This window comes from Anas platyrhynchos, chromosome 15 (assembly GCF_047663525.1).
Source record: "Anas platyrhynchos isolate ZD024472 breed Pekin duck chromosome 15, IASCAAS_PekinDuck_T2T, whole genome shotgun sequence".
NCBI classification, from domain to species: domain Eukaryota; kingdom Metazoa; phylum Chordata; class Aves; order Anseriformes; family Anatidae; genus Anas; species Anas platyrhynchos.
The window spans coordinates 17,002,983-17,028,903 of NC_092601.1; the positions used below are offsets into that span (position 1 = coordinate 17,002,983).

At 42.9% G+C, this 25,921-nt stretch overlaps 2 protein-coding genes across 4 annotated transcripts; both read right to left on the minus strand.

Annotated features, from left to right (window-relative positions):
* Positions 1 to 557: 557 nt before the first annotated feature.
* Positions 558 to 9,919, minus strand: FLCN (folliculin). 2 transcript variants are annotated; one of them, XM_038186796.2, is made up of 12 exons: positions 9,781 to 9,919; positions 9,043 to 9,322; positions 8,299 to 8,445; positions 7,525 to 7,746; positions 6,881 to 7,041; positions 6,058 to 6,149; positions 5,678 to 5,868; positions 4,673 to 4,786; positions 4,209 to 4,332; positions 3,723 to 3,854; positions 2,790 to 2,895; positions 558 to 2,005 (listed from the first exon to the last, which is right to left on the minus strand). In XM_038186796.2, exons 2-12 carry the CDS (start codon positions 9,289 to 9,291, stop codon positions 1,804 to 1,806), a joined length of 1,740 nt encoding a protein of 579 aa, XP_038042724.2. In that variant the 5' UTR covers positions 9,292 to 9,322; positions 9,781 to 9,919; the 3' UTR covers positions 558 to 1,803. The 2 variants fall into 2 exon arrangements, with proteins under 2 accessions (XP_038042724.2, XP_038042725.2); XM_038186797.2 differs by lacking the exon at positions 9,781 to 9,919 and adding an exon at positions 9,470 to 9,607.
* A 1,423-nt stretch (positions 9,920 to 11,342) lies between these two features.
* Positions 11,343 to 25,173, minus strand: COPS3 (COP9 signalosome subunit 3). Of its 2 annotated transcripts, XM_027468940.3 has the most exons (12): positions 25,018 to 25,173; positions 23,096 to 23,225; positions 21,468 to 21,580; positions 21,296 to 21,345; positions 20,399 to 20,491; positions 19,447 to 19,626; positions 18,039 to 18,179; positions 16,993 to 17,166; positions 15,967 to 16,053; positions 15,510 to 15,623; positions 14,826 to 14,906; positions 11,343 to 14,577 (listed from the first exon to the last, which is right to left on the minus strand). In XM_027468940.3, the coding sequence occupies exons 1-12, from the start codon at positions 25,070 to 25,072 to the stop codon at positions 14,524 to 14,526; spliced, it is 1,272 nt and encodes a 423-aa protein (XP_027324741.1). In that variant the 5' UTR covers positions 25,073 to 25,173; the 3' UTR covers positions 11,343 to 14,523. The 2 variants fall into 2 exon arrangements, with proteins under 2 accessions (XP_027324741.1, XP_012954895.1); XM_013099441.5 differs by lacking the exons at positions 23,096 to 23,225; positions 25,018 to 25,173 and having other exon boundaries at positions 14,241 to 14,577; positions 20,399 to 20,559; positions 21,468 to 21,538.
* Positions 25,174 to 25,921: the final 748 nt, after the last annotated feature.

Sequence of the window (25,921 nt, forward strand, 5' to 3'; positions counted from 1 at the left end):
AAAAATAAAAAATACTGGATCACATGTAAGGTAGCCTCAAGAACAAGCACCAACCTAGCACTTGAAATCCCAATCTTTTGTAATTACTTCTGTCAGTTTTATTTCCTTATTTGTGAATTTTTCATCTTTATTTTTCCCTCAAGGACTAGATCCAGCACATAAGCAGCAAGATGTATAATTCAGAGCTTCCTTCCCTGTGGATAGAACCGGAGCACCTCTTTTCCCTTGTTTCCTTATTGCGGGTTGAGAAATGCAAGCTTTGTTGTGAACCTTGAAATTAAACACCTTTCTTCCAAGTAGGTTTGCTGTTTGAGCATCCCGTGGTTATGTCCAGTCAAGCATTTTTAATCAATGTATCAGTATGTCTTGCTCAAAATATATTTAAAAAAAACAAACAAAACACACAAATGCCTACAAAGTTAAGAGGAAAAGACCTGTTAAAAGTGCTGTACATTAGATTCGGGCTAAGAGATGCAGGAACGATCTTGTGGATGAATTGTTCATCTTCTGGATGCTGCTTCTCCCACCCCAATACACACACACAAATCAACACAAAATTAGGCTTTGTCCATTTTACAAAAATAGCTCTTACTGAGATTTAATGCTTGTCTCCATTTTACAGATGTTACAGACAAAAGCAACCTGCATATTTTATACATAAGAACAGAACTCGTGACAAGTTCAAACACCCCCCTCTGAGCTTGATTCTTGTTTGAATGAGTGTAGTAGGTCACCTGGGTAAAAGCTGCTTCTAGCTTGTTAAAAACATTTATAGTAATGTCAAGTTTTCCCAACAATGATTGAGGAAAAAAAACATGACTTCACAACAGAAACAGTAATTCCTTACAATACAATTAAAGAATGTCCATTTAGTTAATTAAAAAATGCACCAATGTTGTCTTGAACTATTAAGCATTCAAAATAGCTACTATAGAATTATATAAGAATGGAGCACCTACAGGTTGGATCTTTTCGGCTTAATTAGGAAGCTAGAAAACTATATCTGAGGACAGAACACCAGAGACCTTACCCTGGAGAGGTTAACTTCATTACTTGGAAGTTTTGCAACACAGGCAAAACAAGGCAAGTATTTCACCCTCTAGAGAGGCAAGCAGACTGCATTTTGAGACTTCTTGTATTACAGTTCTCCCTCCCAGACACGATTCCCAAAGCAAATGCTGAAAATGTCTCAAGTTAAGATATAAATAAATTAAAGCGGAGTGACGTGACTCCAACAGGATACTCCTGACTTAACGCTACAGCAGAAAATAGTCTCTTTGTAAATCTGAACGTGAAGTGGTTTTAAATAATTTACACGTGATCCATACCCTGTGACATGTCACTTATTTTTGGTTCTTTTCTCTCAGACATTTAGGAGACTTAAGTGAGATTCGGAGAGATAAGCTACATCCGTTCCCAGGAGTTCTGGATGCTGCCACAGGTATCTGAGTCTTGCCAATGAAATCTAAAATTGATTAAGCACCATAATACTTTAGGATGACAGCACAGGATTTCAAATAATTCCCGCTGATTCTTTGAAAGTTGCTGTATTTTAGTCTTGAGTGTGCAGGTCTAGATTTAGAGTTGAGTTTCAGGACAGACAGCAGCAATATTTATTAGCACTTATTAGTCCAGTCTCACAGCAATTAGAAAAGACTCAAGTCACTCTTCAAGTTAGTTTTAGGACCACAAGAATAGTGATGAAATTTCACTATCCACCTAACACACATGCTGCAGGCTCAGCAGAGGTAACTTGGGGTTCCCTGCAGTTATCTGAAGGCAGCAAGTGAGGTTGGGCACCCTTTAGTTCCGGGACTCTGAGGACGTTGGGCTGCGAACTGTTGACATCAGGTGAGACTTGTAAGTCTTGCTCAGGCCAGTCATCCAGAACTTCAGAAGCTTGACATTGTCCTCCTCTGCAGCTCCCAGAATGCTCAACAGTTTTTGTGTGTCTTCCTTGGGTCTGCTGTCCACTTTAGTGAATTTAAAGAGGACCTTCACTTTACTGCAGGAAACAAAAACAAACTCCTGTCACTATTACAATAGACTTGCATGCATCAAGCAGGAAACAACCAACTGTAGCTTCTCTCAGCACCTACTACAACTACTTGTTTATAAAAACCTCAAACAATATTCCAAAGAAATTATTCTCAAGCTTTAAATGAAGAAACGGGGGAGAAGACAAGTACAGGAAAAGGGGAGATTAGTTAAGGAGATTACTTGTTTCAGAAGTAACACACCTAACTCTGGTTTGATTTTGCATTCATGTGAAAAGTGAAATGATTAACTGTGACAACTGGGAATCTCCCTGCGAGGCACACATAGTGCCCATCTGGCCTTCAGATAAATTTACAAAACCTGAATGTTTTGTGAATTATTTCACGACTGTTTGGTCTTCCTTTATAGCTGCTTGCATCTCTGAAATGTGGTGCCTGAGGGTGCAACCATGATATCTGTTTGGCATGTTATCTGCACTGGAATATAGTGTGCATTGACAGGCTTATATATATTTGCATACTTAATCCTCACAATGTATATAAGGCAGACAAGTATTGTCACGTAGGTAATCTCCAGATGCACGAACTGAAGCATAAAGGTGAAGAACTGCTGAAAGCCAGAAAGAGAGGATCAGAGTAGAATAATTCCAATCTTGTCAGCTCCCAGCAGTAAAGTTGACTGCTCTCAAGACTAAGGTCAAGGTTACCTGACTAAAAGTTTGTCAATACTCTGGTGTAACCATTCTAGGATTGACACCAAAGCTGTTTCTCTGAAAGCAGAGTTGTACTTACTTCATCCACTCCTCCTTCAGGCAAACAAGGCACTGATCCACAACATCTACAGAAAGGTTCTGGTTGGTCAGAGCAGCTTCAATCTTGTTCAAGATTGTAGGGCCAACTACAAAATCAGAAAGGAGGGAAACAGGGTAAGAAACAGGACTCACATCTACAGGTTACCCACTGAGACCTTCACTGGTAATAGCAGGGACAAGTCCATTTATCCTACGACCTAGGCCTGAATACTTGCTAGGATACACAGCTGCTGGAGCACAGAAAGAAATCTAGAGGGAGTGAACCTTTGTTTTGCTTTGCACCTGTATCTTCAGCAGACAATGCAGAAAGGGTTAGCTATCTGTCAAAGATACAGGCCAATGTATCTAAATTAAGACTTCTCATTAAATAAAGATTGATGGACCCGACTGGAATCACATCTAGATGCAAGTGTTTAAGTTCTTGAACAAAGAAAGCAAGAAAAGGTCTGCCATTTCTGTACCAGTCCTACTGATCTATCAAGCAGAATATGGGAGATGATGAGTAATGCCACGGTCTTTATGTGTTTAGCAGATTAAGCTGAACTGACTGAAAAAAAAAAAAAAAAAAAAAACAATACCAAAAAAACAAACCACAGACAGGTACTTCAGGATAGAAAGTGCTCATCATGGGTTACAGAAGAGTTTCCCTACAATTGCTACTGTGCCCATGTCACAGAATTAGTTTTTCACTTCTGAAAATTAACAAGCAAAACAAAAACACTGATTGGGTAAAGCAAACCCTTTTTAATTAAGCAGACTGTGGTAGTAGTAGCAGTAAATTCTCAACCCCAGTTGTACAGTGACCCAGCTTTCTACTCAGACAGTACATGAATGGCAAAAAAATGCAGTTAAACATCAGGATGCTCATTTTAATCTCAGGGATATGAGTTTCTTCTGCTTTCAAAGCACTCACCTCGATCTGCTGCGACAGGGCTACCGCTGGTGACAACAAACTCGTACTTGTTGAGGGACTGCTCATCATCAAACAGAGTTGGGTAGAGACTGGACCGGGTAGCAGAGCGAACTTCCACAAGGACTGCAAACTCTGGAGCAAGAAAAGCCCAAAAGAACACTAACTGTAATAGCTCTGATTCTAAAACACAGCTACAAACTCTGCTCCTGGAAAACACAGCTCTGGTAGCTTACAACACTTGGTCCAGCAAGAGCCTTTGCTGTAATCAGTAGGAAGCAGGACTTTCAGCTTTGGTACAATGAATGCTCATAGGTGTCACACCTTTCAACTACTGACCATGCAAGCATATAGGGAAAAGAAAGGAAGTGCTACAGGTTTTAGTTCATGCAGCATTTTTAGACCATCTGCTAATACCTTATAAAAAACACAATGCCTTGGTAGTTTGCTTTTTTAGGTTAAAGAGAGGGTTCTGCTACAGGTTCTTACCAGATGATAATATGTGGGATGGGATTTGGACATGTGGACTAAGCCCTAAGAAGTTACATCGATATGCCTCTTCATACTGGTCACTGTAGGGGATGATCCGCACACAACCAACAGGCAGCATAGTCTAGAGAAGGAAGGAAACGTGTTGAGAGAAACATTGGAGCTAAACCAGTAAAGCACACTTTTCTCCACGATTTTCACGATCAGCCAGGACTTGAAGAACTGCTGATGCAGATTCTGCTTATTTGGGGGAGCAGAAGCATCTTACTCAGCTTAAAAAACTATGCAGTTGCTATCTGTGGACAACCAAAACATCCGAAGGTTGGATTCCCCGCCAGCCACATAATTTAGAACACATTCTCCACAAGATTACATGTTAGAGATAGGTCATTAGGAAGGCCGGACTACTAGAACATATATGGAAAAACAAGCAGCCAGGAAACAAAGGAAAAACAGTTTCTAACCCTTAGCACGTCAAAAGCAGACTGGACAAGATCCATGTCTCGAGCTTTCCAGATGACCTGGTTCCCCATCAGAACATGCCAAGCCAGCATGCGGAATGCTGATGCCCCAAGAACCTGAAATGAAACCATATAGCATTCATTAGGAACATCAGTGAAATGTCCAGTCCGCCCTGTTAAAAACATGACTGCCACATAAGAAAATGTCTAGAACCAAAGAGCAGAAATTAACATAATAATTTAGCAAGTTGTGTGCACAGACAGTCATTCAGAAGCACAGCACCACATATTTCTTTGACAGGTGCTAAAGGTGCCACACTATCACGCAAAATAGTTTTCACCTCCACCTGTGGTTTCAAAAACAAACAGCAGCAAAGCATCACCTCACCACCGTGCCTAACCAGCGATCCAATTTAGCATTAAGCACAGCAAGAGAAGAGTTGTATTCCTAGGTTCTTCCAAATCCTTCAGTTCTCTGGCAAGATTACATGAATCAGCCTGGAAGTTGGCTGAGTTAGTGGCTTTGGCAAGATGGACACAGGCCTGCTTGGAATGGGACTGAACGACTTCTATTAGGTGATGATAACTTCCAGGCATTTCTCTGATCTGGGTTATGTTCACAGCAGTGATTCAGTCATGAAATATTAAACTTTATTCTTAGACAAGCCTCCAAAGGCACACACTTGCAATACAGTGCTGTAGTTTCATAACTTCAAGCATTCCAAATTAAGAGAAAGGAGAACAAAAGGAAGCTAAAAAGATAAAGGAGCATAAGATCAGAAACACAGGAGCTATTTGTCAGGAGTGTCCAGGAAAGCAAGCTACCATGAAAGAGACTGTGGGTCTAATGCACTGTGCCTTCACCCTCAGCCAGGTAACTGGAAGCACTGGAGATAAGCTACATCTGCACAGAATCATTTGGTTTGTTTGTAATTTTATTTTTGCCCTGAAGCACTTTTGTTGTAAGCAAATAATACCTGGCTTTGAAGACCCGTGTTCCTCTCTTACCTGCCTCATGTGCCTGAGAGAGCGGAACACAGACAACCTTCTGTGAGCTACATTCCAGCTGCTGCAATCTGGCATCAGAGAGGTTTCAGGAGAGCATTTAGATATCTCCTGTCCTTCTACAGCATCTGGCTGGGAAGAAGGCTTCTCTTCTTCCTCAGAACCATCCCAACCTTCTGACTCTTCTTTGAGGTCTAGCAAAAAAAGGGCAGATTTGTTATAAATATTGCTGCTATCTAGGAAAAGAAACTGCCTCTAAAGTGCCTATGCAAACTACAGTCCAAGACAGATGGTTGCACTTACAATAATGACCAAAGAACTTGGTGTTTTACCAGCCTAAGCATTCCCAGAGGGTCTTCCATCTCTGAAAACTTAGATCTCACCTGCAAGTTTTTCCATCTGAACGAGGGTGTCTTCTGTTGGTGCTCCCTCCAGAAGCTTCTCTGTAAGTCGGCTGCCACAAGCTTTCAAAAGCCTGGGGACATCGAAAAAAACAAGTGGAAGCAGCATTTGTTAAGCTTGCTAGGTGCAAAAATCTGGAAAGAAACCTGTTGCAGTGAACTCAGCAAAACATCCAACCACTAACCAATGTGCATTTCCAATCAACACATCTATGCTTTCCTCTGTGCCTCAGCTATCAGTGCATCTCACAGTTACTGCCATTCAGCCACCGAAGGGCCTGCCATGTTGCAATTACCTCGTGCAATGTGTTCATCCCCATCCGAGTCACATGCCAGTGTTGCAACCCTCTCTGTGGCAGCTTTCCAGGGAAGCCTGATGAGCAAATCAGGCACTGGACAAACATGCCGTGGACTTCCACAGCCAAGTTACTGTGCCACATGGCTGCATCTCTCCCGCTGCCTATCACAACACACAGGCACCTCCAGGTGAACAGCTGCTCTACTTCAAATGCGAATCCCACATCCACCACACTAGGGCCAGAAGCAGCTTTTCTTGCATTTTTCCTTACTTGTTTTTATACATTATTGTTTCCATCAGCAGATTTTTTTTTAATCCTAAATACATCATCAGACTGCTGCCTTTCTGTGCTTTGCTAAGTAGTTTCTGATTTAGAAGGAGCTAAGTCCAACTTACTACATCAAGATAAACCACCCCAACACTCAAAACACATTTCCACCCTTTCAGAATATTGCAGCACCCTTTTCACGAAGGATTTCTAGAAGCTAGAAACACAAGTGGCATTACCAAGCAAAGGAAGTATGCAAACATGCCCAGAGGTTTTCATCGTTGGTCAGTGATGTTAAGGAGCGGGCTGCGTTGCCGTTCCGCTGGTGCAGGAAGGGAGTGAAGGCTGTGTTCATCCTCTGGGCACGCTGAGGGCACCCATACTGCTCCGCTTCAAACACCTAGAACACAGAAGAAGGGCAGTGTAAGACACTGAAAAAGATAAAATACTTACACAGATTAAAAAAACAAGAACACATCAAGAAACACCAACAAATGAAAATGCTGTATCGCACACAGTCATCCAATATACACTGTAAAATATAGAAAAAGAAACAGAAGGGACATCTTATTCCAGATTAAGAAAAATTATTAAGCAGCGTATCTGCTCCCCAAACACTGGCCTTCACAGCTTTGGTTACACTGCTAACAGAGCTATTGTCTAGCAGTTAGGTCTGTGAAAAACATCAAGTTTGTCTTAAAAGGCCAGAGGCAGCCTGTTCCCTCCCTCCTGCCCACGCAATACGCACTAACCTCTTGTCCCTTGCGTCAACCTTAAAGACTCCAGCTGCAGTGAGCTAGATCAGCTTTCGGATTGAAATACAAAACAGCTATCATAATTTTTGATTAACATTGAGCCAAACAGATCCTCTGCGCTGACCCACCTTAAGTGCTTTGCCCTGAAGCTCATCGATGATGCCTCTGATTTTTCCCAACAAGAAAGGCCATGAGTTGATGAGGTAAATCCGGTCCATCATGATAGTGATGATGCTGTACCAGCGCTGGAAGCCTCGAGCCAGGCTGTCTTTGATAAAGAAGGTGTGGCTGAACACAAAACCATGCTGTTCGTCTCCAAAAAATATAGGGCCTTCACGTCCTGGGCAGACCTGAATTTGAAGGACATACACCAAAGTAGCTCAGCTCATCACGCAGCTGAAACAGTAACGAACTGTTTGAATAAAATCTTCCTGCTCTTTAAAACAAATATGACGAATAAAACAAGCCTTTTCTAGGCTGCTATCCAAAATCTGTGGTCAAACAGTCCTCTAGAGACATCCTACAAATACTACATAAACTTCAATTTAACTTTATTTTACAAACTCTGATCTATTCAACTACAATACTGTTGAGAATCCACAAGAAATTGCTGATCCTGGCATACAAACATTGTTAATCTATACGGCTCTTCACTTCTATGAGATGCTGAATGTTAGTGGTCTACAAAGACCAGCAATTTCTTGATAAAAAAGCAACAGATTAAAACATTCTCACACGAGCAGTTTATCAGTAAGAAAGACTTCTGGGTCTTTCTTTCCACCCCCATTCCATCCTTCTCACAGGCTACACAGACCAGCTAAGATCAGAAAAGCAGTATTTTGGATTTGAAACAATATATAAGGCCCTAAACAGGCTTTCTTCCCGTACTCCGAGGCAGTTACCTCACAGCTCAGACTGCGGACACAGGCCTGGCGCACAATGCTGAAGAGCTGGGGGTGATTTGGGTGCTGGTGACTGACGTACTTGATCGAAGTTTCCTTGTCGTGGCTGACGAACCCAGGATGTCCTCCCGCAAGAGAGCGGCAACCCTAAAGATAGAAAAGCAAATTCAACGTGAATGAACGTGCAGTTGTCTAAGGTGTTCGATCACCTCTTCATTTTCCCATCCCTGGCTGGCCTAACAATACTACTGGCCGTAACTTACACGGAAGCCAGGCACATCAACAACTGAGAACATACATTTTCTCCACCATTTTAATTGCTTTGACAATTTTTTTCTCATTCAAGAGTTACAGACTAACGTTAATCAATAGTAAGACCTGAGCTAATGAAGCAGTGACTCTCAGAGGATGAGGGAAGCATTTCTCAGCGTCACAAGACTAAAATGCATAGAGGGCTTAAAAGAGACCTCAGAAGACAATCTTGTAAAGGTCAATAGCCTCAAACACAGTCCCTTTAACATCCTGTCACGGGTAGCTGTACTGTGTAAGGACTTAGACGTTTTTTGGTACTGTCAGTCATATTCAAATACAAGTGCAGTTCACTTTTTTCCTGCTTAAAAAAAAACCACACAAAACACAAATAGCGACACAATTTGCATTAGAGAATCCAAGAGCTTTTAGAAAAGTAATAGATTTAGTAAAGTAAAAGGCCACTGATGTCCATGTGCAGCTATTCGCACTTGCCTCACACATGTCTGACTTCTTCGGCCCTGGGCTGCTGGAGTCAGCACTGGCACCTTCAGCCGGGCTGTGCGAGCGGATCCTGCTGCTCATCTGGATGCCGCCCTCCTCCTCTTCCGCCTGCTCATTCTGCCCAGCGATGTCCCCGCTGCTGGCGCCTTGGGGAAGCGGCGAGTGCAGGACCTCGGTGCAGAAGAGGGTGCGGGGCCCGTGGAGCTCGCAGAAGTGGCAGAGGGCGACGATAGCATTCATAGTGAGAGCGCGGCGCGTCCGTCAAGGCCTCCTGCGGATAAAGGAGAAAACAGACGACATCAGCACGGAGAACAAGCCTCGAACCCTCCTCAGCTGGGCGAAACCCTGCTGTGCATCCCCCTGAGGGGCGGCTCAGCCAAAGGGAGAGGCCCAACCCTACATGGGGGGGCTCTGATACCTCAGGCTTTGATGGGGGGAGAGCGAAGCGGCCTCGCCTCGCCTGGGCGCCTCAGGGGGGACCCCGGGTACCTCAGGGGGGGCCCCGGGCGCCTCAGGGGGGACCCCAGGTACCTCAGGGGAGGCCCCAGGCGCCTCAGGGGGAGGCCAGTGCCAGGCCCACCCGCCCTCCCCACACCGCGACGGTGCCGAGGCCCCTCGGGCTGCAGCCCCCCAACTCCCTCACGCCTCAGGGCTCGGCCCCGGTCCCCCCTCAGCGGCCCCGGCCCCGTTCCGACCCCTTCCCGGTCCCCCCCCCCAGGCCCCGCTCACCGCGGCCGCGGCCCCCCCGGCGCGTCCCGTGGCTGCGGGCAGCTGACAGCCGCGGCCCCGCCGGGCTGTACCATCCGCACCCACCGCCGGGGGGGGTGAGGTTATAGTTGGAGGTCACTTCTCGGCTGCTCGCTCGCCGCCCAGCAGGAGAAGGAGGAAGAACGGAGAGAACGGTGGTGCTGAGACGGCGCCCAGGCGGTGTCCTCACGCCGCAGCCCCGCTGGTGACAAGCGACGCCGCCGCGTCCCCCCCCGCGCCCCGCCGTCATGGTTCAGGCGACGCCTTCGGCCCGCAGCCGCCCTCTGCACAGGGCTGGGCGGAACCATTACCTCAGAGGGTGCGGGGGGGGGCTTGAAACTCCAAAACACGTCTCCTTCTTTTTACTCGCTGAGCCTCGCGCTGTTATCACACGGTGAAGAGAAGACATCAGTGATAGACCTCCAGGAGCCGGGACAGGTCGAGGAGACTGCGAACCCACAGCCGGAGGGGGCCCCGCTCCCCCTCTCCTACCCCCGAAAAATGGTGCGGCCCACAGGGCGGGTCACGTGACCGCCGACCCGCAGGGAAGGGGGGGGGGGTAGAGGCGGGCCGCGCGCAGGCGCAGTGCGTCCCCGCCGCGCTCTGAGGGGACGGCCCCGCCCCGCCCCTCGCCTCAGCCCCTGAGGGCTCGGCTCGGCCCCGGCCCCTGTCACGGGGAGGCGGCGGGGGTTGAACAGCTCAGTCAGTGAATTAAACACCTCAGCCGAGTTAAAAACACCTCGATTTAGGCTCTTACACACCTGCCCTTGTTTCAGCCCGTCCTATATTGCTGTAGGGTCTCACATCTTACCACAGGGTTATTGCTGTGTGGAAACTACGCCACATACACGTCACATACACCCCACAGCCCCTTGGAATCGGTTATCCTTTCAAGCTTCAAAATAATCAACTGCTGTTTTTTTTTCATCCCCCCCCCTTCCCTTTACATTGGAGCTGGCCTCTAAAGACTCTCAAGTATCCGTGTCTTTAAAAAATAAATAAAAAAGTAGTAAGTCTTCCCCAAGATAATGGCACAAATCATTCAGCTAATCACAACTCATACTGCTATAAACCGACTGAAACCCCCAAAAAAGGCAGCTACCAGCAATACCAGCACCATATATTATGACTCTGCTCTGAGCAGTCACATGTGGACTGAAGACTTGGGCTTCTGCAGAAGAAAACAATATTCAGATGGACAGTGAGATAGATGATGCTTGCAACACAATGATCAGATCTAAGTACAAAGAAGTCCTAATTTGCAGCACGTTTGAGCCAAAGCCCATCTAATTCCAGTCTGTCTTGGACAAAGGCCAGTAGCACTTCCCAAGACACAGACTGCTTGCACAAAAGAAAACACTACTTCTGTTTGAGACCATTCAGGAGAGGTCTGAGAAGCTACCAGTAGATATCTAAGAACAAAAGATTCCCCCCCAAAACAAACAAACAAACAAACAAACAACAGAACAAAACTACAAAAAAGCCAAATCCAAAAAACCTACTATCTCATTCTTTCAGGCCAACCATTTAAGACAAACTAAGAATGACTCGTTTGTTATCTTTATTTTCCAATAGTACATTTAAACAACTTCTCAGGACTAACCTCCTCAGCCAGTTTGGCCATGCAGAAGACATTTCCTAGGTTACACAGATCACCTACGACAACACACACACGGGTCGCAGTTGTACTGTCGGATAGAGAAGGGAAGTGGTATAGAAGGAGGCAACTTGAGTTATGCAAAAGCGTGTGGCGCAGTGGGTACTACTGCAGGTGTGTCAGCAAAGGTCACTAACTAGGGTTCCTCGGTGGCACAAAAGTAGGAGGGGTGATTGTATACATACAGCTTCCAGCCTTTATTATTATTTTTTTTTGAAAATATTTTATTACCTGCTAAGCGTAACTGAACTAGACCCCCCTCCTGTGGCTAAGAGGTGCAGTTGCAAGACTAATGCTACCTTCAGAGCTGTGTTTTTCTCTCTTTGCTAATTAAGATGCTTGAAAATATGAGTTAGACACCAAAGCATGCACTCAGTATTTTGTGAACACATCTTGTGGCCATGCATGATGAGAACTAGCCACAGGCCCTCTGAGAGTCTAAGTTCAAGAGCACACAGTGTTCCTATATTTGATCAAAAGTCCTTCCCTGCAATAAATACAAATTAAAACCAGAAAGCTCAAGTGTTCTCAAAGCATCTCAGCTGACCACAGCCCGTGCAATTAGTTCCAAAACGTGAAGAAGCTACTTCATTAAAAATCTGACTTAATTTCAACAGTATCTCAAGACACGCAGATGCCAGACCGTATGCATTTATCAAGCCATTACTTAAAAGCCCTTCCCCAAAACACTTTTGGTGAAGGCTTTCTCTCTACTCATTCTACAGGTGGGACCTGACTTTGAATTTTCAACAGCAATGAAGAGTGTAACAGCACAACTATCCACATCAGAAAATGAATCCCATCATCTCTCTTTCAAAGCATTTACCTTCTTAAAAATCAGATCAAGTAGTGTAATACGTCATTTGAAAGTATTACATAAATATATCTGCCATCCTTTTGATGTGTAGTATGGATTTATTTTATCTACTTTAGGAAATAAAAGAAAATATAGCAGCTATTTGCCAAGTGTGTATATTAGTTTGCCATTCTCTCAGCTGAACATCCACGCTCACTAACACGAACCAGTGCTACCAAAGCCCAGGCACTGCAAAGGGAGCATTTCTGGTTCTTCTCAAGCTCCATGAAAGCATTCTGCATACCTTCTCCCCCTGGCAAGCAAGCCCTTGGCGATGAAAGGCAAGCCATCCACATTTTTGTGTACGTGGCAGTTTGGGGTTAGTCATTTGCAATACTCGGAGTACTGCACACAATTGTAAACACTTCCACAACCCAGCTTTGTGCTCCAGCCCACAGCACAAGAAATCACGTGTTTAACACTTCCACAGTACCAGAGCAGAAAATTGCATAAGCAAGTTCAGCATTGAAATCACTGCAGGACTAACTAGGAGAAATAAAAGTTAAATACCATAAATATCTTTAATTATAAGGCTAGTAAGGCAAGTTAGGGGGAAAAAAACAACAGATTTTGCTGTAGGTGTAAGAGTTGCCTTCAAATACGGAAGTCACTAGGCTATGGAAGCACAAGGTCTCAATGGTGAGCCACTAACACTATGGACCTATGCTGTGTTCACTACTAAATTGCTATTTTATATTTTAAAAACTTCATTCACCGCCTAGAGAACAACCTGAGGATAGTTCTCTTCTACTAGAAAGCATACTGCTGTCACAGAGGCTCTGCTAGAATTAAGAGAGAGGTTTTAAATAAAACCTCCGGCAGTTCTGCATCTGCACTGGAAGCACAAATGGATTATTTTCAACCATGGGTGACCTCAATACATACAAGTTGCACAGAGCAAGAGCCAGATACGCTTAGCTCCCACTTCAGCACCTGAAAAAAGCTGTCAGGTTAGCAGTAGCAAGCAGCTCCTATTCAAGTGTTTAAGCAGGAAGCACTGGATGCTGAGCTTCTCACATTCTGCCTTGATGACAGGTGTATTTATGCCCGATAGTAGGAGATTTGCACTGACATTAAGTGTTTCAAAGGTGACTGAACAGTTAGAATCTTCAGATACATGAGAGCTACAGAATAAAGAGACCACTGATTTAATGAGTGAGCACTTGAAGGATCCAAAAGGTTTTGTTTGAAATAGTGAATTAAATAAAAACTAGATGCCATTCCAGCACCCAAATAAAATCCTGCTTTGTTAAGGTAGCTGTATAGAACTCCATCATTAAGAATTTTGTTTGGAAACAGAGAAGTGATCTATAGCACGGCCTTCAGTTAGAACTGATTTCCACCACAGAAGTATAGTACAGTAGCGTGTTGAATACCTTCATGCTGACTGTGTAAGAGCAAAACTTTAAATTTCTTTCAGTGGGAACAACTTCACATCCAGCATCCTCCAGAACACGCAGGTCTTCCAAATATCCTTGTTTAGGCCTAATAAATTTGATCCAAGAGCAAACATTATTAGGAAGTGTTTTGTACCAGAAACTTAAACTCATAAACAGCTATCATGTATAGATTCCCTATAGAGATTTCTGCTTTTCAGCAAAGCCTCCTAACAAGGACTCGTTAATATGCTTACCCTTTTGGGAAGAACATGGTTCTTATTTCATCATTTAAGAGACAGCAGCCAACTACACCGGGTATATGCAAATTATGAAGTAGAGATTATTATTATTATTTTTTACTTAAACTCCACCCCTTCTCCCCCCACCATACAATGATAAATCTGCACTTTGAGCCAACTTTAAATACAGAACGAACCAGTAATTATCTTGTAAGCGAACCAATGCTAGTTTGTATTCTTCCCTGAATAACACTTTTTTTCTGCAGAGGAGGAAAAAGAACTGCTACAGAAACACTGCAACATTCAAACCCTTTAAAACAAAAGGTAGATTATTTAATGCATTAACGATGTTAATCTGAAGATAAATAAATCCACAACAGACTTTTAAGTTTCTTTTGAGATTTCCTTTTTCTTTGCAGAGAATATTTCTGAAATTATACAGTACTGAGAGGGTGTTCTTTTATTTTCTCAATGTCCAGGTGAAAAGCAAAGCTCAGTTCTCTCTGCTCTCTTCATGGAACTCCTCAATGCCCTATTCCAGGCGTGATTCTCTTAAGCTTTTACTTGAAAGCGGAGTGGTGAGCAACATTAATTTCAGGAATAACTGGATGGTTTGGTCCCTGAGTCATCTTCTTGAGAGCCCATACTCTGGAAGAGAAAGAGTTATTTCTTTAGAAGCAGGTCTGAAGATTTACCTTTGAGACACATTTCTTTGAAGTTAACAGGTATGGAAATTAAGTGGATATAAAATAACAAGCACTTCTTTTATTTTAAACACGATGTTTATGCACATTACATTGATGTGTGACTGTTAACTCTATAAATACCAACATTCAGTGCAACATACTCACTGTACTTCATTTGTTACAAACTCTTAAAAACACTAGATCAGTTACCTTCTGCACAAACTGAGGGTTCACAGTGATCTCTTGATCCATGGCTTTCAGTCGTTCATCAAGCTCTATACATTTCAGCATCTTAAAAAAAAAAAAAAAAGCAACATACTAAGCTGATTACTTTGTCCAGCTTGTACAAGATCTCAAAGATAGTTCATGGCTGTGCTACACAGAACCAGCAATGTTTGCCATCACAAAAGTTCAGCATGAAAATCTTCTCTGCCCTCATCTCCCCAACAAAAATGTCATACCACTTTTTATTCCCTTGTTTTGATCCATGTCTTCCCAACAGTCCTTTTTAAGGCCACTGGCTGACAGCCCTATGAGAGTCAACCATCTCAACCTGGAGGCATATTATTAACAGCCAGCTGAAGTGATCCTTGAAGTCTGAACCTAAATACCATCTTTCTAATCCAGTCAGTTTGAGGAACTTCACACCACCAACATTAACCAGTCATTCTACTAACATGTCTTAAGCCACACAGAAAATAACAGGAAAGTCACTGACAGTAATTGCCTACCAACGTAAAACCTTTAAATACTGGTACTGTAAAATAGGAATGATTCATAGATCTCAATCTCTACATGTAAGTTACCTACACTGACATCTCCCAGCAGCTTTATGAATACAGACTATGGTTCTTCAGTAGAAATTCCAAAAGTATGAATATCGTAAAGATTTACCTCCTGATCAATGTTATGAAGCATAGCTGGATTGTTATATTTTTCCGGATTATCATGGAAACAGACCATACCATCTTTCTGATTAATACTTGCAAAGATTTCACCATCTTCTATCTGAAATAAGAAAGGGTTTAGTTATCAGGTATCAGTAAGAACAGAATCTCAAATAACTACACCTTGACTCCTTGTGGAATCATCTTCAACTTATTTACTTTTTATTTCTTAACAACGTCCTGAATACAAAATGATGCACACTTATTTTAGGCAGAGAATATCTGACTTTTTTTTGAGAACAGCCTAAACGCCACAGCAGACTGACAGTATTTCCTTCAACCTGGTAAGAGCCATTCATTCATTCTTCAGCCATTCGGAACATGCACCGCCAAACCAGACACATCTAAAGGCTTTCATTGGATCATTTTTTAAATCAGTAGCTTTGTCAAGTCACAAGTCTTACCATGTGGAGGACGTATTTTTCTGCTTCTTGGGGCCCCGACAACTGCACTCGACTTGCCATGTCTTGTAATGACAATGTTAAAAATGTCTGAAATTTAGAAAGCACCAAACCATTGAAACCAGATGTAAGAAACTCAGTTCTTACTGCAAAGATAATCTGTTACACTGCACATCGTATGCAGACCAAACTGATGGAGTCATTATTCCATTTCTGCAATCCCTCCTGCCTCTGAGTTGTGATCATATCCAACCTCTTCCTCCACCTCTAAACATAAATAAGGTGACTACCTATGCTTTGGATTTCCTTCAAGAGATCCATGTACTGCATTAATTCTGAAGTTAGCTCTACTGCAACTAACATAATTTCACCTTAACAAAAAATAACTTTCCCCTGATCATCTTTAAGGATAAATCCGAACTCTTCAGTGGAAGGAGCACATCACTACACTGTTTCTGGATTTCCTGTTACTTCAGACACTTCCAAAAGCTGTCCCATTCACTCATGCTTATCTAATGAAGTAAGATGTGAAGTTCAGGTTTCCTATTTTTGAAAAAGATGGAGGTCATGGGTAGCAGTGCTTACAACTCTTTTTTAATTACATATTAAGTTCTTACAGACTAAGCTCCCTAATTTACAGTAGAAAACCCACCAACTTAGATCAGGGTATTGCCAGAAGTTTCCATATGGTTTGGAAGCTCCAGTACAAGAAGGAAGCAGATAAGCGGATATATACCTGTAATTTAGATTAAAGAGCCATCCAGAGCAGTATCCAAACCCCTCTGATAGACAGATGTATCGAACCAACTTCTGAATAATGCATAAACAGCCAACAGAACTGGTTTTCTGTATAAAGCATCTTAAAGCCTCGATGCTACTTCACAGACATGAATCTGCTTTAGTTATTTCATTGTGACATTATTATATTATTATTTTGCTCTCATTTGAAGAAGTTTCAGAGATATTCTCTTTAAGGAAAACTAAATCACTCCATTTCTCAGCAAAATAAACCAAAAAAGTGCATCTTACCTTGGTTAGCCTCTGAATATTCTTTTTGTAGAGAGATGACAAGCATTGCTTAACCAGCCCCATATTGTTATCCCTTGTGAATGTTTCGCTGTGTTTGTTCACCAGATTTCGAAGCTCCGAGGGTTTATTGGTTGAATAAACTTGCGCTAATTCATGATAAGCATTGCTAAGGGGCTGCAATTAGAAAAATAATAACTCTTCTTAAAGAACGTGGTGTTCAACCAGCCTTACAAGTTCTATTCACTGCTTCAACATAAGTCATACAGATATAAAAGGAAATTTAAGTAAGCTCAAGTGCCTCTCAAAACACAGGTGATGTCCATACAAGGCTTCAGAGCAACCACAGATCCTTGTACACTCAATCTGTATTAGTGCTATGTGAGGCATCATTCAAGGACCTGTGTATTTTAGTTATGGCAAAGCATGAAAAAGAACATCAGTTGACCACCAGTTGAAGAAAGCTGAATTTAAGATCAGTAGCTTATCAACTAGTCATTTCTGACCTATTATATTTGTTCTAACCTCTAAGACACTGTCATCCTTAATCCCAATGAATCCCAGCACAGACAATACAGAACCAGAGAGTGAAGATTGTATTTTTGTCTTCTACACCTAATCAGAATGCTTAGTGACTCCAAAATTGAGCCTTTTTGGAAGGTTTGGAATAAACAATTTTACATTTTTTATTTCAACTGTATGAAGCTGCAGGTTGAACATTTTTACAACAGTGGCATTGCACATTGAAAGCCAAGTGAAACCTGAGTCATCTTTGAGTTCTAAAGTAAAAGGTCAGTAGGGGGATGTGTAGTATCAGCAAAGAGTATTGATAATTAGAGTCTGTTCAACCCTACAGTGTGTAAGAGATGTAAAAGTTGCCAGGCAATCTTTAGCCATTGTAGACTAGAAAGAAAACAAGAAACTGTACATTATTCTGCATGATCTACAACACTAAACACTACCATCAAATGAGGATAGAAAAATTCTTGCCCACATGGTTTACAAATTCACCTGCTGTTCTATTATTTGACTGTTTTTGCAAGACTTACCTTAATGAATCTACCAACTATTTGGGAAGTATATTTTGGTAGCTGTTGAACTTTGCCAAGTAGTATCAAAGAAACTAGAATATACTTTTTATATGATTCCAACATAATATGACTGACTGCCATGGCTGGAGTAGTTATTGCCTAAGCAAGAGAAAAAGAAATAAAGCAAGTTTAATATACTTACTGGTAGGTAGCAGTAGTTATTGTATTAACCAAATCTCAATTTAAAGCTGCATGCAGAAAGGTTAGAATGACATATTAAATTCACCTTTGAGTTTTAAAGCTCATCTAACTTCTGTCAAAAGTAATTATCAAAAAACGTCCTAAGTAAGTAAATTCTACACAAACTACTTAAAACATATCAAGTTACAGTGATTCCTGCCTTGCTGTGATACATAAAATCAAATGGAAACTTCTTTCTGTGGGATGCAGCTAAAGTTGTATTATAGATCACCTGTGGCTATGTGTTATGAACGATTACATAGCTCCCATGGAAGATGGATTTATACTGTAAATTAGTATTTTATTTTATAATTTGAAAAAGGATTTCATAAAGATATTACATCATCCCATATCAAATTTAAGCACACTGAAAGAGGCTTGTAGAATAGGGAGAAGGGATTTTGGTTTACTCCAAGACTGTTACTCAACAACTCACCCTTGTCTACAGAAGAAACTGATGCAAAATAATAAAATGCTGCACATTTGACTTTTTTTCCCCCCCACTGAGTTTTCCCAGTTTTGTTATTTTCTTTCACGGAGAAAGTAAAGCAGCAATTACTGTAATGGAAGTTGCACATCAAGCCTAACATAAAATTAACAAAGGTCTTAGGAAGCAAAACCACTGAGCTTATTTTTCTTAAAAAAATACATAATTCCAAGTATCAGCTTTTAAACTGTTTCTATGCCAGCAGTAATAAGCAGGCATTTGAAAAATATTTATAGTGAGATAAATTTAACATCAACCTTTGAGTTGCATAGTTTTATGGTGTAAGAGTTACTCAGCTGTAAGCGACCTTCTTAAAAAGAAAACATTTCTAAAGTCACTTTGTTTGCTACTTTACTTTGTACGCTAAAGGATACCACTTAGGCCAAACCCTTCACAAAACAGCTAATAAAATAAAAGCTAACCCAGATCATTTTTTATGTACAACTGTGATGCACACACATGCAAAAGCAAAGCCAACGTGAATGATGAACAGCAGGATAGATCTATTAATAGAACTGTATCCTAAAGGTTAAGAACAAAAATAATCAGGGCATGCTTGTACTTTATACTAGCACACAGCTCTCTTTTCTACCCTTCAAGGCGATTCAAAGATAATGTGTTAACCTGGTGCTATTACACTTGCTGCTTTTGCCTTCTAGTTCCTCAAAATTCAGACTTACCCTTCCAATTGAAAGTTACCTGTTCATAAAAGTAGAGTGCTCTTTCAAAGTTCTTTAGCCCAGTGTATATCATCCCACCATAGTAGTAGTAACATAAAAAGTGCTTTGCATCATATGCCCCATTCTCTTTACAAATATCCATCATGTCCACGTCTAGATATGGGAGGGCAGGTTTAAAGCATTTTGCTAACAAACAGAGCTATAAGAAAACAGAGCAAGTTTTCATAAATTAGCCATTGCAAATTCTCATCAGGAAGAAGTTAGAAATTACTAAATGACCTTAGTTTCAATAGATCTCACTCCTCCAAGAGTGAAGAAGCAGTGCATGTCAGCAATGGTATAATACAGATTATTCATTGTAAAGTGGCACTTGAAAAAACATTAACACTGATCACAAACTGTTATCTGAAGTTATCTGAATCCTATAAAAAAAACCCAACCAACCAAACAAAAAAACTAGACTGACAAAGCTGCTTGCAAGTCCTGGCCTTCCAGACTACTGTGCTGGCAGCACTAAATATTGCACTGAATATTCCCATCCAACCCCAAATCCCAGGAGCCAAGAACGAGACAGAAGTGCATATCCAGGCCAAAGACACTGAGACAAACATGCCTTTTGTCAAACTTGAGCAAACAGTATTTGGCCATTACACTCACACTGCCTAAAAGAAGCTCTGCATGACTTTCAGCCCAGAGAGAAAGACTTTTAGAAGTCATGAGCAAAACCAAAGAGCTGGGGGCACACACCGAACATTTAAAACAAGGAGAAAGGTGTTTTATTTCAGTATATCACATCACTGATTACTGGAAAAGATGAAAAACAAACAAACAAAAAAAAACAAACCACAAACACCCAAATCCACAATCAAAAGATATTTTTACATTGCAACATGTGAATATGCATTTCCTTAAAGGGTTATAGATATTCTACAAGCTCTTACTTTCAGAATAAGCCCTTGTGTCCCCCTTACCTGGCAGAGATCTGCATGTATTGAGGTCAGCTGGTTTGTGTTCATCTGCATCTTGTCTATGGCTTGTCTGAGAATGCTAATTCCTCGCAGGGGCTGTCAGAAATTACATCTCTTTCAGACAATTTCTCATAGATGGCAGCACATTGGATCTTATGTTGACACTTACAAATGAAAAATAACACTAATTGACAGGTTCCATTAAGTAGTAGTTAACTTGAGGTTCCCTTTTTGTAGGATACTGCAGTCTCTCAGAAAATAAAATCAGTCTTCGCCATACAACTTCTGATAAACTATATAATGCCATCAATTCTGCTCCACAACGACAATCTCGTTGGGAATACATTCGTTTGTATTGATAACAAAGCCTTTTCTTGAACCCGTAGCACTATCTAAATTCCCACTGAATAAGGAAAGGCAGAGTTCTCACTTTATTTCACTTAGACCACATTTGATCTCTGCTTTTATTTCAAGCTATATTTCACTCAAAATGCCTTCAAAAAGTCAGTATCTTGGCCTTAAAACAAGTGTCCCTTACATTTTAAGGCATTTTGGTAAGGATGTTATGTAACACTGGTGAGAATAACACTGATGCTAGTACCACTGACTCACCAGTGCTAATAGTTTTTGCAGCTCTCTCCTACTCACGCATACATTGTCTGAAGAACATCCTTGGTACTAGTGATTTCCTGGCTTGTGTGTGAGAACATGATTCTAGGCGACTCTCCCCCAAATTTTAACCTAAGTTTTCCTTAAAGAAATTTTAAAATCTCACTTTAGGTTCATTACCTCTCATTAGACTTAACCCATCAGGAGCTGCACAAAAATATTTAGCATTGAGTAATGCCCCTTTTAAGAACTTGGATATGTAGGTAGCTTAGTTGTACCAAGCTTGCTTACCTGTTTTCTCTCCACAAGGGCATTTGTTAACTGGTGGCACAGGCCAGCAACTAAACACAGCAAAAAAACAAACAAACAGAAAAGAAAATTAGTGGAAAAAAAATAACCAGTAAAGCCAAACTATACCAAAATATGTAAATTTTGATTTTATAGAAAAAACTCTTTAACTTACAAGTGTCTGTTGCATATCTAATGTGTTCCCCATTGCAAGTGCTGATAAAAAGCTGCACCTGTGAGAATAACGTTTCGAAGTCAGGGATGCTGGGCATAGAAAACTTCACAAACCTAAAACAAGACAAAAGAAAAGTTTAACATTTACAGCTTTTTGTTTATTCTTCTCCAAACGTTCACTGCTGTCTCTGCAGATGCACGTAGCCGCTTGCTAGCAAACCCAAGGTGTTTATGACAGATGGCATACGATTTCCCCAGGAGCTGCACAATTCTCAAACGTACACTTTCAGTGCATACTCCTATTGGGAATCTGGTATGAATTACAATTTTGAACAAACCATGGCAAACAAAGATCATTTCACGTGGTACAATGACAACAATCATAATAGAAACAGTAGCTAACAATCATAATTTTAATACAAAACCACACAACTTCTCTGGACATTTTACCTATCCTGCAGCCACCTCCTGCTTCAATGTGCTAAAGCTTTCTTAACCACTGCATTGTTAGACTTGTATCTCCTGATAAGAGCTCCCTCTCTTCCCTTCCAGTTCCTCTCATCTCTGCTGGTCCCTTAGCACTCTACGGGCTGCAGACTCGCACACTGCTTCTCTTGTAAGATGAGTTATGATTGCACTCATCTGCATGCACCCTAGAAATGTCACCAAAAAACAAACACACCTATTTAACGCTGTTGGAAGGCATCCAACCCTGCCCCTACTTGAGTTGCTCTGCACTATAATAGGCAGTTGAAGCCTACCTAGACAGTGAACTGCCATTCCCCACCAGGGTTAGGGCTGTCCTTTCCTGTCTCTTCACAAAGTCTTTGTGAGTTTCCCACACCAGTTTCAACCAGGAACACTTTCCTCTATGCTTCACTGATACCATCTCTTCAAATAATACATTTTGCATATTCTTTCTTACAGCTACTTTCCTTTCTCCACCTCAGATACCCCAATTTTTGTGAATTCAAGAGCACATTTTTGTGAAATGCTAATGAAGTTAATATTAAGTTTAGTATCTATATGCAAAACAGTTTGCTGCAAAGGGGTAACAACAAGTATGTGATTTCTGATCTGCCCTTTAAAAGAGCATTTTAAAATACACTCACAGACCCGTCACTTGTATTTAGGTACAACTGGAAACAACAGTTTGGACTTCATGGCCAAACCTCAGAAAAAAAACAAAACACCCCCAAAACAAAACCCAAACCCCTTCGTATCACTAAGGCAATCCAAGGATTATCTTTAAATACAGATAGCAACAAGACCCTCGGTGCTGCCTGCAGACAAACACCAAGAGCTATGATAAGAACCCCTGTGTCACTAGGGAAGAAGCCCAACAAAACACATTGCTTAATGCTCACAGCTTGGCTTACAAATGTCCTGCCAACCAAATTTTGGAAGTCAGGCTTGTATCTTTTTGCTGAATGGGTAGGGAAAAATACTTACACAGCCATAAACAAATTGCTGTGACATTTCTTCTAGTAAAACGTGCATGACCAAAGGAAACTCAGCACCATTCTAAGAAAGGCAGACTGAAAATATTTTATGTCTAAAGGAAAAACGTTTGATTGGTAATTCGATGTGTTGTCAGAACTTAGTTAATAAAAAGGAAGCAACACTTACAAGACAGCAAGAACTCCCAGCGAGTGTTCCTGCACATCCAGGGCACCAAGCACTGTATCCAGGTGGGAGAGGTTTTTTGCTAGCAGTTCTCCACTTTTATTGATCAGCTCACAAAGCTGGGTCATTTGCCCTGAAATACAAAACATCCTTGTCATACTCCAGTTAGAAAACGCTTGTGCATTCCTGTAGTTCATCACACCTGGCTTCCCTACACAACCTGGTTTTCCCCAGCATCCCCCAGAGCATTTACTTTTCTGCAGTAGGACAAGCACAGATTTTCAACGAGCAAGGTACCTACACACAGTAAGCTTTTCCTGAGGTGACAACAAAGTTTCTGGCTCTTGGCACTGCAAAGCAGGGACCTCCCTCTGCATTATGATGGACTGCTTTCAAAATCTTTTTTTCCTTTTTCTTTCAGAACTACCAGAATTAGAACTAGGTCTTTCTGCAGCAGAGTCTGTTTTAATGTTCAGTCCTTGCAGATTAGAAAAAAGTTCTTTTGCCCTTATAAAAGTCTTCCTAAATTAAGAACTAGTGCCCCCATTCATGAAGATTAGCACTATTCTCAAATCTCTAGCCTTTTCCTTTGAAAAAAATGAGACCTGGGAAGCCTTAGCAATAAAACGTTAATTTTGAAGTAACAGAGGGATCAAAAGGCCTGAATGTAGGCCCAGAGCCCAGGAACCCTCTAAGTCCACCCCAAATACAGCTCTCTACATACAAAAAACTCCAGGTGTCAGCATGGAAAGAAACAGGGCTTATAAAACCATGATTTGGTAACGCAACTGAAGCGTTGCAAAACCTGACTTCTGATGCCCTCCTTAACAGAAAAATCCTACTGCTATCACCTAGCGCTCCCTCTCCCCCTTCCCCCCAAAAATCCCAACTGACCAGCCCTGTTAGAGGCCTGCCTAGACACCCCTTGATGCCATCTCCTGTGCAGCTGCACGCTGACAGCCAAGGAGCAGCACCACCACGAGCACACGTGCTTCTCCTGGAGGCTCACGTGAGCTCCAGCAGCTTCTGGTTTACTTTTTGACAGTAAGCATCTATCTGATTAGTAATTCCATAACAAACAGCTTCCCCTTTAACCTTCTGCACCTCCAAAACCTTACAAAAATAAGCCCCCCAGCTACACTGAACGCATACAAGGAGTTGGCACCTTCTGCCTGTTCCACCTTGCAGGTACAAACCGTCTCGTGCACCTGCTGTCCCCAGTAAAAGCACTACACATTTAATAAGTTAAACCAAACTATGAGAGAATTTGAGCTCCACCCAAAAGTAACTGCAGAGAGAAAGCCTGAGGCCACAGAGGGAAATAGCAGTTTTCGATCATTCCCAGGGCAGAGGACACAATTTAGGGAGCATCAGCACAAGAAGTAGAAACTCCGTGCCCAAACGCAGGCAAAGTTTGGCAATGAATCTGAGAAAGTCTAAGCAGGGACAAAATATTTGGTGATATTTGGGGATATTCGGTTCTGGGAACTCTGAGGCTTCCCTTCTCTCACCCTCTCCCACACTAACCCAAAACCCCTCAGCACCCCAAACCCTCAGCACCCCGGAGCTGTGAGGCGGGGCTGCCCTCCCTGTGCCCCCTTTCCCTCCACCACCCCCAAACCCCTCAGAATCTCTCCCCAGGCCCCAAACTCCCCGGTAGGCCCTCGAGGAGCCCCCCACTCCCCACACCCACCGAAAAACCCCGGGGATGAGCACAGCTCCCCCCTCCCTAACCCCCCCCACCCCTCATCCCCCCCCCATCCCCACAACCGTGACAGGACCAGGCCCGGGCCCGCCCCCAACCGGCGGCGCAAGGCCTGAGGAGAGCGGATAAAGCCCCGCCGGCCTCCCCACCCCCTCGTTAACCCCTCCCCGAAGCCGGGGACTGCCGGTGGGGGCGGTGAGGCCCCGGTGGCGGCGGTCACCTTGGGCCGAGAGCTGCCGCACGCTGTTGACGAACTGCTCCAGCGCCGACGCCATCTTGGCGGCGCGGCCGCGCGCGCGCTGCGGGCGGGGCGGGGCCGCCGGTGACGGGGAGGGGGGAAAGGAAACGGAGCTTAAGTGACACCTCCCCCAGCCAATCGGATGCCGCCGCGGGGCCTCCGCCCCGCCCACCGGTGCTGCGCGTCATTTCCGCCGCCTAGGGAGATGGGGGAGCCGCGGGGGGGGAGCCCGCCGCGGTTGTCATGGTAACGGGCGGCAGGCCGGAAGTGCCGCCCGCCCCCCCCGGAGCGGGAGGCCATCTTAGCGCGAGAAGCCGTGACTCAGCAGGGCCGCGGGGTGACGTCATGATGGCGTCACCGTGGCGTCAGGCGTGGGGTTTGGGGCTGTTTCAGGGCCCTCCCCGGTGCCTGGTGTGAAAAGAGCGGGTGTGTGTGAAATAAAGCACGAGATCCTTGCTCTGAATCACAGAAGTATCACAAAATATCACAGAAATATCACAGAAATATCACAGAATCATCACAGAATTATCACAATTACCACAATTATCACAGAATCAAGGTCGTTAAGCACCTCCAAGCTCATCTGGTCCAACCCCTCCCTACCACCGCTGTCACCACTGAGCCATGTCCCCGCGTCCAACCCCTCCTTAACCACCCCCGGGGACAGTGATTGCTCCAGTGAAATAAGAATACAGTCTCAAAACTTCACATTTTCCCCCAAAACTCACTTTTATGTTACTGTTAGATACACCCAGCTGTCAGGAATTCTGTTCCTGCATTCACTCCCTTTCTGTATTCACTCCCTGACCTTCACCAAGCCGCTTGATCTCCACAGCCCGTCTGCCCTTTACGTGAAACAAGAACAACATACTCCAAGGAAAACATG

Bases quoted from the DNA above. Each gene is read 5' to 3' on its own strand.
- FLCN (XM_038186796.2), bottom strand. From the start codon at position 9,291: ATGAATGCTATCGTCGCCCTCTGCCACTTCTGCGAGCTCCACGGGCCC. The intron at 7,042-7,524 runs GTGGGTCAGCGC...TCTGTGTTCTAG, and splicing joins TTCAGGGCAAAGCACTTAAG to GTGTTTGAAGCGGAGCAGTA. The intron at 6,150-6,880 runs GTAATGCCACTT...CGATGTCCCCAG, and splicing joins TTGCATACTTCCTTTGCTTG to GCTTTTGAAAGCTTGTGGCA.
- COPS3 (XM_027468940.3), bottom strand. From the start codon at position 25,072: ATGGCGTCGGCGCTGGAGCAGTTCGTCAACAGCGTGCGGCAGCTCTCG. The intron at 21,581-23,095 runs GTAAGTGTTGCT...GTCTTGTTTTAG, and splicing joins CTGGGAGTTCTTGCTGTCTT to GTTTGTGAAGTTTTCTATGC. The intron at 21,346-21,467 runs GTAAGTTAAAGA...TGCTGTGTTTAG, and splicing joins TAGATATGCAACAGACACTT to TTGCTGGCCTGTGCCACCAG.